This window comes from Notamacropus eugenii, chromosome 1 (genome assembly GCF_028372415.1).
Source record: "Notamacropus eugenii isolate mMacEug1 chromosome 1, mMacEug1.pri_v2, whole genome shotgun sequence".
Lineage (NCBI taxonomy): Eukaryota > Metazoa > Chordata > Mammalia > Diprotodontia > Macropodidae > Notamacropus > Notamacropus eugenii.
The window spans coordinates 153,154,668-153,167,134 of NC_092872.1; the positions used below are offsets into that span (position 1 = coordinate 153,154,668).

The 12,467-nt window shown below is 38.3% G+C and overlaps 1 protein-coding gene across 1 annotated transcript; it reads left to right on the plus strand.

Moving 5' to 3' along the window:
• The first annotated feature begins 172 nt into the window (after positions 1–172).
• SELENOS (selenoprotein S) lies at positions 173–12,133 on the plus strand. The gene is given in 7 exon segments (XM_072616892.1): positions 173–241; positions 243–339; positions 1,262–1,399; positions 2,270–2,376; positions 6,727–6,819; positions 6,922–7,000; positions 11,519–12,133. Coding segments are annotated over 7 exon segments (648 nt in total). The 5' UTR covers positions 173–187; the 3' UTR covers positions 11,599–12,133.
• Positions 12,134–12,467: the final 334 nt, after the last annotated feature.

Here is a 12,467-nt window from a genome sequence, read left to right on the forward strand (position 1 = left end):
TGAACTCTTTTCTCTCTCTTCCTGACTCCGTCCTCCTCCCTCTCCTCGGCGCCCTCCAGCTTTTTTTCCATTTCTCCACCACCTCCAGCCGTGGGAGCCCGCCCCCCTTCTCCCTGATTGGATGCCCCCCGCTGACGCTTCGTGATTGCATTGGCCGGAGGGGCGGGGCTCCCGTTCCGCCTGACGAATGATCAGTTTGCACGAGCTGGTCTGCATCCCGGATGCTCCAACCTTAAAAAGAAACAGCGACGTCTTGGAAGATGGACCCGGACGAGGAGGAGCGGCTGCTTGCCAAGCCGGCCTTAGAGCAGGAGGGGATCCGCTTTCTCCAGAACACGGGTGAGCCGGTCGGAACCGTTGGAAGCATAACGAACGAGCCGGTCTGCGCTGCCCATGGTCCTTTCTGCCGAGGGGGCCGCCGGGGTTGTGGTCGTGGCGGGGCGGGGCGGCGGCAGCTTGAGGGGAGGGAGGCCGGGGCCAAGGCCGGGCCGGGGGCGCGCTCGCCCGACCCTCCCCCCGGGGACCGTTAGTCCCGGCGCGAGCACGCTCTCCCCATCCCATCTCCGCTCCCACCCCTGCACCTCGGCCTCCCCACGCCCCCGGCAGCGACGTGGGCAGCACGATGCCGGGGGGCACCCCTTGGACGCGTCTGCCCAGCCCGGCTCCGGGTTCGAGGCAGGGGGCCCCGAGGCCGAGGCTCGCTGGGAAACCTGGGCCTCCTCCGCTGGGCGGTCCAGTCCGGGGTGACGGTGCAGTCCTGTGCTGGGGGAGGATGAGTCTGGGTAAACGTGCTGCCCGCCCCAGCAGCGGCGCTCCAGAGAGAACGGGGACCCTTCCACGGGGAGGGGTCCGCAGGAGAAGCGGCAGAGCCCCCCGTCATCTCCCGCGGACACCCCGGGCCTGTGGCTTTCTGAAATGAAGCCGACTAATGTGTCACTTACGGATCCGTAGGGGGTTCGCAGTGGGAGGCCCTTGTAGTCCCACCCTGCTGGCACTTGGGCACCTGCAGGAGCAGGGGCTGGCACTTGCGTCCTCTGAATCCCCCAGCCCTCCTGTTGAGTGCCGGACCCCCCCCACCCCCCGTTTCATCTGTTTGGCTCGATGCTTACTTAGGGTTTCTCCTAACTCCTGGCAGCCCAGGGTAGTTGTGCATGAGTCATGCCCACAGCAGCGGTCACACCTGGAGTTTGCTTATGTGGCCTTATGTCAGCTGAGACACCAGGTTCGGTATGGCTAATAACTTTTTTTTTCGTTTTTCTAGTGGGCTGGCTGCTTTCCAATTATGGCTGGTACCTTCTTTTCAGCTTGGTCATTCTGTACCTGATCTTTCAAAAGCTTTCCAGTAAATTCAGAGTCATGACCCAAAGAAGCTTGGATGCATCGGGGACATCCAGTATAGGTCTGTAGTTGCAAATAAATAAATAAATAAGAAATATGAAAATAGAAGTGATGTCGGAGACACCCAATTTTTTTTTACCTTTAGACATCATCTGATTAATGTTATCAAGATGGTGGTAGCTTTAAAAAGAAGAGTTGGAATTTAAATACATTTTGATGAATATACCGGTTTTTCTTCATCTGGGATTATAATTGTATGACATTTCCTTGAATTTTCACCCTCATAGTAAGTTTTACATGGTATATAACTTTGCATTGTTTTGCATTTTATAAGAAGCATTTTATAGGATTGATTAAAAATGAAATTTCTCAATTTTCTCAAAAGGATAGTTCTGTGTCCTTTATATCTGTTTATAGAAGTGTCAAGTTTTAACAAATTTTGGATCTGCAAGTCAGCTTCCAAATTTAGGAGCCATGTGCATTTTCTTGGTTTTTAAGGAAAGGAAAAAACAAGAAAAGAGAGACAACCTGTTACTTTAAGGCAATATTGGCATCCAATCTTCAGTTAGAGCTTAGATGACAGTCACCAGAGGGATCTGGAAAGATTCAATTCAATTGACATTTTTGTCAAGGGCCTACTGGGTCTTTAAGCCTCAGAGGGAAGGAAAGAGACTGTCTTTGGATGTTAGCTGAAGTCTAGATGACTAGCAGGGATCCCTTCTCTCTACCTTCTAAACCGGGAACTGCTGTAATTTTGACTGAGAACCTTAAGTTAATTGTTAACTGCTGCAGTTTGCATTACTGCCACACACTAGAACTGTATGGAATAAGCATATTAATGGGGAATGGGAAGTGACATGTGTTTTTACTTTTACATTTTCTTGTTATTCAAGGTAATGTTTTGTGATTTTTTCCTGTCTTGATTTTCTAGAACCTGATGTTGTTGTTAAACAACAGGAAGCTTTAATAGCTGCTCGTTTGAGAATGCAAGAAGAATTAAATAAACAAGCTGAAAAGTATAAAGAAAAATTAAAACAGGTATGAAATGTGGGAGCTACTAGGCTTTTAAAAAATTATTATTTCATACTTATGTGTACATTGGGGGTGACTTAGGAAGAGTAGTTTTTCATGTTTTTATTTTCTCATTTGGTCCCAGAATCTGGAATATTTTCATATATTACTTATCCTTTTTCCTTTCATCATGTATCTCCACCTAGGACAAGGAAGTTGCTCATTCTGGATAGTGGGAATCATGTAGCATGCCACATAACCAAATGTTCTTTGCATATTTTGTTCTCTTATTATTACTAAAATATTTCTGTGTGTCTCAAGAATGTAAATTTTCTACACATTGACTTCACCTTATATATAAGTAAGTTCCTTTAGACTAATGACTGTTTTCAGCAATGTACTTGTTGGTTGATTTGAGTGCTACATTCCTAAGTGTAGTTTGTCTTGCCTTATGCAATTTCTGTTGCCCATTCTTCATATGATAGTTTACTTTAGCTGCTAAGAATCTTTTCATTATATATCAAATACTGTTACCATGAGAATCTCCGTATAACAGATTGTCTATGTAAGCTTCAACATGCCACCTGCATGCAAGTAAATTTCTTTCTCACCACATGAATACAGATAGCAAGAACTCCTTTGCGGAATTCCTTCATTGAAGTACTATTTTTAAAAAATATTTTAAATATTTAAATATTTTAAAAACTATTAGTAATATATTTTATTTATATATCATCTACTTTTGTTAACCATATCCTTTCCCTCCCCCCTTCCAGAGAGCCATCTTTTATAACAGAAAAAAAGAAAGTTCAACAAAATTAACATTTTGAAAAAGTCTGCAGTTGTATGCAGTGTTCCCCAAAGAGGTCCATCACCTCTGCGAAGAAGTCTTCTTTTATTATAATTCCCAGCTTCCAGTTTTCTTTTTATTGTTCTTTCCATTTACATTGTTATGGTCATTGTGTCGATTCTGTTCCTGGTTCTGAATTTTGCGTCAGTTCATGGAAACCTTTCCATGCTTCTCTGTGTTCATTATATTCAGTGTTTCTAACAACATAGTGATCCCATTACGCTCATGTATCACAGTTCATTTGGCTATTCCCTAGTCAATGGGCATCTGCGTTATTTTGAGTTCTTTGCTCCTACAGAAAATGCTGCTATGAATATTTTGGTGTCTTTTCGGACCTTTGTGTCTGGTAGTGCCATTTCTGGGACAGATGGTATGGACATTTTAGTTTCTGTCTTCAGTTAATCCCAGCAGTGCATTATTGTGCCTAACTTGGATTAGTGTACCTTACTTTTCACAATCCCTCCAACATTCTGTCTTTTGTCATCTTTGCCAATTTTCTGGGTGTAGGGTGAAACCTCAGAGTTGAGCAACCTTTTTAAACTGATTGCTGTATTCCAATACATAGAATGAGGAAATTTGTTCTGGTGTAAATAGATAAAAGAACTACTTACAGCTGAAGTATAGAATCTTGTTTTAAGTCATTTGAGAATAGTCCTATAGGAATGTTAATTTCCTGAAGCTAACTGTTCAAAGATTTTTCATAGCATCATTCTAATTGTGTTTGTGTGTATGTGATACATATACACATATATATCTCTCTGTGTACATATACGTGTGAGCATATGAAATAATGTAAATGTCTAACAGTAAAGTAATGGTTAAATAAATTATGAGCAGCAAATACGAGGATATAAGTAAATACAGAAATTCGTGATAAAATGCAAAGGGAAAAACAGAACTAGACGAAAAGACTACATACTCTAACCATATTAAAAGAAAAGGGAGCAAATAACATTTCTGAAGGATACTTAGTGATAGACTGAAAAATCACTGTATTAAAATTAAATATGAATAATTATTAAAGTTTAGTTGTGTTGATGCTCAATATTAGATACTAAGTCACTTTATAAAATGAAAGACATAAAGTTAGGAGGGGTGAATATAAAACCTGGCACTTAGAGTTTTAAAAACCAGCTACAAGTACAGTGTCTGCTTGGAAGCAGTTTATAAAAAAGTAAAGTGCTTTTAGTATGTAGCAAGCTCCATATGAGTCAAGAATATGATGTAGCAGCCACAACTGCTAATATGATCTTTGTTGGAATAATAGAAGTTGTATCCAGAGTGAGGGAGGCAGTAGTTCTATTGTATATTCCTCAGACCATGTCTGCAGTATTGGTCACATTCTGAGTACTTCATTTCAGAAGTGAAAGTGGTAGTCAGGAGTGCACAGAAATCAGGATACCTGAAATCTTAAAGGGATTTGAAATCGTAGTTAATTGGAAATGGTTAAAGGAACTGAGAATACATAAAGAAGAGAAAATTTAGAGGGGGGTCAAATATTTTAAGGATTTTCATGTGGAAGAAACTGTAGGTTTGTTTTGTGTGGCCCCAGAAGGACAGAAGATAGGGAACAGTACATTGAGATTGCTGGAGGCAGTGTGGTACAATGGAAAGAATGCTGGATTTGAAGTCAGGGAGCATAGGTTCAACTGCTGACATTTGGGTTGATCATTTAATCTCTGTAGGTCCTTAGTTTTCTCATTTATAAAACAAAGGAAGTAGACTTAAAATGACTGCCTGAGATCTTTGTCAGATCTGTATCTGTGATCCTGTGAGAAAGACTTGAATGCAGCAGAAGGAAAATATTTCCTAAAACATCAATTAGAGCTGTTTAAACATGAAACAGAGTGGTTTTTTTGTCTTTAAACATGTTCAGAGGAAACAGGGAAACTGTTTCTTGGAAATGTAGACAGGATTCACACTTTGGGTAGAAGTTGATTAGGTTGCCTAGAATCCCTTCCAACAGTAACCTCCAAAAAAGTTAGAATATGAGCTACTTGCCACCCATAACCAGCTGGGCCTTTTTCAGAAGGAAGATGGAAATAATTGACTTTTAGGGGTTCTAAGTACATTTATTAGACAATGACTGTACTGAGAAGACAAGGAATCCTTTCTGGTTTTGTTAATGGTTTTTACTCTATTTAAAAATATATATAATTTTGGCTATATTGAAGCTGAAAAATGCCATTATGGAATAAGTACTGTGCTTGCTATTTAAATTGCACAGTTCATCTAACATTTTGAGTAAAGTTTTACAAATATTTTACAGAAAACTATGGACTATATTCCTATTTAGTTTTATAGTGTTCTTTTATAGATTGTTTAAAAAAGTTAGAGAAAATCACTCTATCTAACCTAGTCAGAACCAATGACTAATGAGTGTAGGTTATATGGTCAGCATTAAGGAGATATTTGTATAACTTCTTAATCTGTGGATTTGAGTATCCAGAGAAATTAAATAATTTAAAAGTGTTATGTGAAGATAAATATGCTGCTTTCTGGCTTTAAAAATATCCTTGTTGAAGAAAAAATACCAGACTACATGAGTTGTTTAGTTATAACAAAATAATTTATCCATCATTTGAATTTGTTTGAATGGATTTTTGTTCTAGTTTAGTAAATCGAAAGTATCCAAGATTGTTAACTTCTTGAATTATAAATGATCCATTTCTCAATGGCATCTCATTTAGCTTGGATAAACAAACAGCCAAATCCTTCTGTTTTTTGATGTAGCTGGAACTCATAATCACTTCTTAAAAATGTTTAATATGTCTTTTTTAGCAGTGAATGAATTCTGCATGTAAGGTTGAAGTTTTATCAAATAAAAATCTTCTCTTTGTGTAAAACAGAAACTTAGTTACTTCTCTAACAATTTATTGAAATTAAAACCATGCTTTAAGAATTCCAGAAACTTAGTATGGAGCAGAGGGAAAGACCATGGGATTTAGTCAGGGGATGTGGGTTCACCTTCTGTCTTTGCTACTTACTACTTATGTGACCTCACTTATCTGTAAAATGAAATGGTTAGGAGAATTGGCCTGGACTAGGCATAACTAGGTCATAGATGCAGAGCAAGAAGGGACCCCAGAGGCCACTAGTCCATCATTTTATAAATCAGGCCCAGGGAGGAAAAGTAACTTGGCCAAGGTTATCACTCATTGTTTTGTGTTTCTTTTCTCTTAATATAAGACATTTTTCTCTCTTGTTTTTTAGCTAAAAGTATAGCTCAGCTTCCTTGGTAAAAGCTTTTGTGGCACTCCTTTTACACACTTGCATATATAGAAGGAATTATGTGCAAAAGGGAATGTTTTGGTTTTGTTTCTAATTAAGTTGACAATTCAGCAGTTCAGCAGGCTTCAATTTTAAAATTGTTTTAAGAACCAAAGAAAAGGCAAATTTTTGTGAGGAAGGTTTGAGATATAAAAGGCTTGTCAAGTGTTTTTAGCCAAATACTTTGAGAACTGTATGCATGTACATGTACACACACAATATGTATATGTTTAATGATTACCATGTTTAATCCTTAGCTTGAAGAAGAGAAAAGAAGACAGAAGATAGAGATGTGGGAAAGCATGCAAGAAGGAAAAAGCTATAAAGGAAGTGCCAAAAAGCGGCCAGAGGTGACAAATTGTATCCTGTATTTTCACATTTTAAGTAAATTCCTTTTAAAATAAGATTTGAAAAGTGCTCATAAAAAGCATGTTTGTTTTATATACCAGCAGCAGAAACCTGAACCTGGTCCTTCAACAAGTTCTTCAACTATACCAAAGCCTAAACCTGACAGAAAACCTTTGAGAAGTGGTAAGTACTAACTAAATTGTTTTGTTGAAAACAATTATTTAGCTCTTGGATGTATTTAGTAAAGGAAATACATTGTTTTATGCTTAAAATGAACTTTAGGGCTCATAAACTCATAGAAAAATTGGTCTGAAGGAAGTCATTCATTATCACACTCAAAAACTAGACAACTGCTGCTTTCATGCTCTGAAGCCAATGAGTCAGAAGCCAAGAAGTGAGGTCAAAATCCTTGTAGTTGCCCCTATTTGTACTAAACCATAATAAGTGAGAAGCCTGAGAAGCTCAACTGAGTTTTGGGGGAAAATTTTTTTACATTCTAAGGAGTTTGTGGATATAGAGCTACAAGAGTTCTCACTTTACAAATGAGGAAACTGAGGCACAGAGAAAACAAATGACTTGCCCAAAGTCACACAGGGAGTAAGTGTCACAAGCAGGATTTGAATCCAAATCTTCTGACTCAGAGGCCAGTGGCCTTTCTTCTATATCACAAGGATCATTTTACAAAATTCCTCACTCATTAGATGGTTCTACAGTCATTTTTCATATTTCATTTTATAGTCTCCATGTTATGTGTTAAGATTCTTGTTGAGGGTGGGACTCTAGACATGGCATTTCTTTTGTTCTCCCATTTTGCAGGAAATGTAGTTTTTGTGATTACAAAATTTCTGCTATATTCATTACAGAAACCCAGTATGTTAACATGGAAAATATAATGAGCCTTAAGGGAAAGGGACAAATTGTGAATCACACAATTTGTGATGGTTGTATCAAAAGGAGGATGTGTGTCAGATGGGGTTTGCGGGGTGGAAAGAAGGGGAAAATACTATGTACCATTCTGCTGAACTTTTTTAATTTAATATTTTATTTTTCCCCAATTTCATGTAAAAACAATTTTAACATTCTCCCCCCCAAATCCTGAGTTCCAGATTCTCTCTTGCTCTTCCTCCTCTCCTTTCCATCTCCCCCTGCCCCACATTGAGAAAGTAAGCAGTTTGACCTGACTTGTGTAGTCCTTCTGCTGAATTTTCTAAACTAATCTAAATCAATTAATCTAAAGAAGAGGAAAAAGGATCTGAGGGATAATCTGAGGGAAATTCTTATCTGTGTCAGCTGTTAATAGGTGGGAAAATGTAAGGACTGTGTAAACATTTGAGATTTTGTAAAATGGAAGGAGCTATAATCTCTGAGGAAGATAGTACAGCTTGTCTCCCATGGAATGATAAAGGAGTTGTGAAGATGCTCTGAGGTCAGAGAAGGTATAGAAAAGTAGTCATGGTTCATGACTTTGTGCTGAAAGGTCCCTAAGGCAGCTCTGTATTTGTCTAATAACAGTAGAGAAGACTCTTGTTTTCCTGGGACATTTATGTAAGACATGACAGAGAATCTCTCAAGGCTAATAGATTTGGAGTCGGAAGGAAACTTAAAGAAGCCATCTTTACCCCCTTATTTTACAGATAAGGAAACTGATGTTGAGGGAGATGACATGACTTTTTGAAGGTCAGCCAACAAGGTGTATATTTGAGCCCAGGTCCTCTGATTCTAAATCTAGTGTTTTTCTACTGTTTTACTCTGCCTCCCACTCATCAAATTGAATGACCTGTGATTCATGTAAACTTAAATGACTTTGCCAGAAGGAACCCAGAAAAAGTGCCAATGATTATAACGTCTTGGGCAAGGAACTGAAGATGTAGGACACAAGTGATTTTTGTCGCTGCTGCCCAATGAAGATAAGTTGTTCAGAGGAGAAAGCAGATTTGGGTAGCGAGCAGCTGGTTACGAAGATGGTATCTGAGAACAGAATTGTTTTGTTTATTGTTTATAACAGCAGTGATAAGCTTCAGGCCAGGGATGAAAATCGTCTAAGAAATGCTGCTAATTTGCCTAGAGTTCTAACAAATCTAACAAGAACTTTAAAGTGAAAAGGAAAGAGAAAGAAATCTGCTTATATAACTGCTTATGGGTGTAAACAGTTAGATTTCCAAAAGAATGTAGGAACACCCTGTAACCTGGGGAAAAATAGCGTTTGAGGTGTTCCACTTCTCAGAAGACAGAATCTGAGAAGAGAACTAGTAGTAATACCCAGTGGCTTCTGATATGCAGATGTACAAATAGCATACTGTAAGTAACAAGATAAATTAGATTCTAACACAAGGAGGCAAAGTTGGTCTCATGGTGATCTCACAGAGGCTTGATAAGGTCTGTTACTTAGATGTTGCTCTGAAAGTGTATATACCAAGTTCAGAAGAAATAGCTAAATGATGGAGGAGGGGTAGCACTGAATATTAAGACAATATATTTGAATAAGGAAATCCAGGAAATGGGGAAAGAGGATGCGTGTTGGAGAGCATTTGGGTAAAATTCCCTGGAGACAGAGACAGAAGTGATCATTGTCATCAGAGTATCCTAAAGTAATCAAGTGGCTCAGGAAGTAGATGATTAGCTTCGCATAGACACATAAAATAATAGTGATAAGGACCCCAGTTATCCAGGCATCTGCCCAAAGCAGAGCAACTAATCATGTCTTGATTGCCTTAGTATAGTAAATTCCTCCTTCATGATCTCTTTAATCAAGTCTAATCCATTAGGAAACTGACATTGTGCTCCATATCACATAAATGGTAAGTAGTGGAGACAAGATTTGAACCCAGGTTTTTAGTCTCAAATCTCGTTGCTCTTTCTGCTATACGACTCCAATCAACAAGAAAAAAATCTATTCTGGATTTCATTCTTACTAGCAGGGAAGAGCTAGTTGCTGGGGTGGAAATGATGGGAACAAAAGATGCCAGCCAGGGCAGCTAACAAGGTTTGAATACAAAAGCTCAACACAGTCCTATATCAGACATGCTAAAACTCAGTGAATTAGAGAAATTAAGAATATCAAAAAGGTTTTCTTTCAAGCTAGAGTGCGGAAAGGGGGCATATCTCTTTCTAGGGAGTGAATAAGATGATGACAATTGACAACGGAAGTGATGTAGAGCTGCTACATTTTTACATCATTTATATTCAGTACCAGAGAGAATGATCTTCAGATTGGAAAGAATAAGAAGTGTGGCTTACTTACAAGATAAGTAAGAAGATAGGAAGAGCAGCAAGTTGTCTTTGTGATGAGTTTAAGTCACCTGGCACAAATAATATAGTTAAGGCTACTGAATGAATTGAGTGATGTAATTATTAAGCCAGTGATCTTTGAAAGAATGGGGAAAAAAATAAACTTCAGAACTAAAGAAATGCAGATATTGTCCTCTTCTTTCAGAAATCTAGAACAGAATTTACTCTAAACTATAAGCTCCTGGTAAATTTTTAGGGTGTTGTTAAAGAGATGATTGACAGTTACTAAAGGAATAGGTAAACCTAGATTTTTTCCAGATGTTTAACAGTCATTCTATTGGGAAAAATTTGTGCTAAATAATACTATTAGATGCATTAAGGCCTGGGGGAATGTACAGATTGAAAAAGCAATTTGTAATGGTTTAAGGCTAAACTAGGAAGCAGTCTCCAGTGGAATACGCAGGATTTGTGCTACTGAACATTTTTTCCCATGATTTAGATAAAGGCATATATATAGCATATTTGCAGATGACACAAAGCTGAAATGGAGCAGGTGACCTAGTATACCAGAAGAAAGTCAGGATTCAAAAAAAAAAACTTAGACTGGAATCAAGCCAAATGTAATAGATGAAATGTAAGTGGAATCAGTATAGAAGTTTTATACTAGGCCCAGAAATTCAACTTCACATAAGGGAGACATGGCTAGACGGCAGTTTGTCTGAAAAAGTTCTAGGGCTATTTGTGGACTATAAACTCAGTATGAGTCAACGGTGTGATTATGGTAACCAAGATACCTAATGCAATCTCAGGCTACATTAAAACACTCATTACTTTTAGGAAGGAGGAAATGATAATTCCAGTGTCTTTAGCTTTGGTCAACCACATACAAAGTATTGTGTTCAGTTCTGAGTGCCATATTTTAGAAAGGACATTGAAGCTGGAGAGTTCTTGGAGGAAGTTGATGGTAAAGTCCAGGGTATATGAGAATTGACTGAAGGGCCATAGGTTTATCTGGAGAAAAGAAGGGCTGTCATATAGAAGAGGAATTAGACTTGTTTGGTTTTGACCCAAGAAGCCAGAACTACTAGCAGAATCATATGGAAGGGGAGTGGGCTGTTTTTTGGAAGGCAGTGGCTTTCCTCTCATTGGAGGTTACTGGATGATCACTTTGAGATGTTTTTCAGGCATTAATTAGACCAGATGACTATGGAGGTCCCTTTCAGTTCTGAAATTACATTATTTCTGTGATGCTGTAAATGGGTCAGTCTTGGTTCATAGAGGTATCACTTCAAAGTCTGTTCACTATTCACTTTAACCTACAAAAAAATTCCATTTGGTCTTGAATGAGTTAGAGAATACAAAGTCTTTTCACTACTTAATTTTATCTATGTGTCCTGTATTGTTGTTTACTGCTGACTTTCAAAGATAACTGGAGATTGATAGCTTTAGTGATAATTTTCTTTGTCATTCTAGGTTATAACCCTTTGTCTGGAGAAGGAGGTGGAACATGTTCATGGAGACCAGGACGTAGAGGACCCTCATCTGGTGGATGAGGTTAAGAATCTTGCTTATGTCTCTTGACATTAGCAAGATAAGTTGTAGCCCACTATTCAGCTGCCTAGCGTATGCTTTTCACAGTGACTACTTAAGGAGAAGTGCCGTTTAGCTCAGTTACTATAAATGTAGTTTCATTTAAAGGTTGGAGGCAATAAAAGTTATGAATAATGCCAGTAGGATAGGATTTAGGGAGTGTTGTACATGGCATTGTTTTACACATAGTTTAACACATTTAAAAAATTATTTTAAATCATTTTTTGTTGACTAATCATAGATGGAATATAGTCTTTGAGATGGTAATTTATAATCGTTATAGAAAGGCCTCATCATGATACTTTAATCATTTGAACATCCATGACTGTAGATGAGTCTCTGTGACAGGCTGCGCAGAATGATGTCTTCCTTATAAATGGTGAACTCACCAGTGAGGATTACTGATGATAGATAGTTGGTGGTGTTTTTTCTATATATCCATTTTTTATGCATAGAGCTTTGTAAAATACTGTAAATATTAAAAATACAAAGAGCCTTTCTCAGCATCTTTTTATTAAACTAGGTATGATACTGTGGAAAGAACTCCAGCTCTGGAATCAGATGACTTGGGTTCACATTCCTCTTTCTGACATTTACTAAATGAAGGGGTTGAAAGGCCTTTCCAACTCTAGAATGAATTATGATTATTGATTCTTTATCTCTCCACTGTATCTCACCTGATCAAGGACAGGTAACATATGTAGGGATTTAGAAAAATGTGGCCCTTTGGTTTTGTTTACACTTCTGTTTTGTTTTAGAACCAAAGCCAGCATTTTTGGATTAAAATTGTGGATTTATAGAATATCTTCTTTTTTATACACTTGTGTTATAG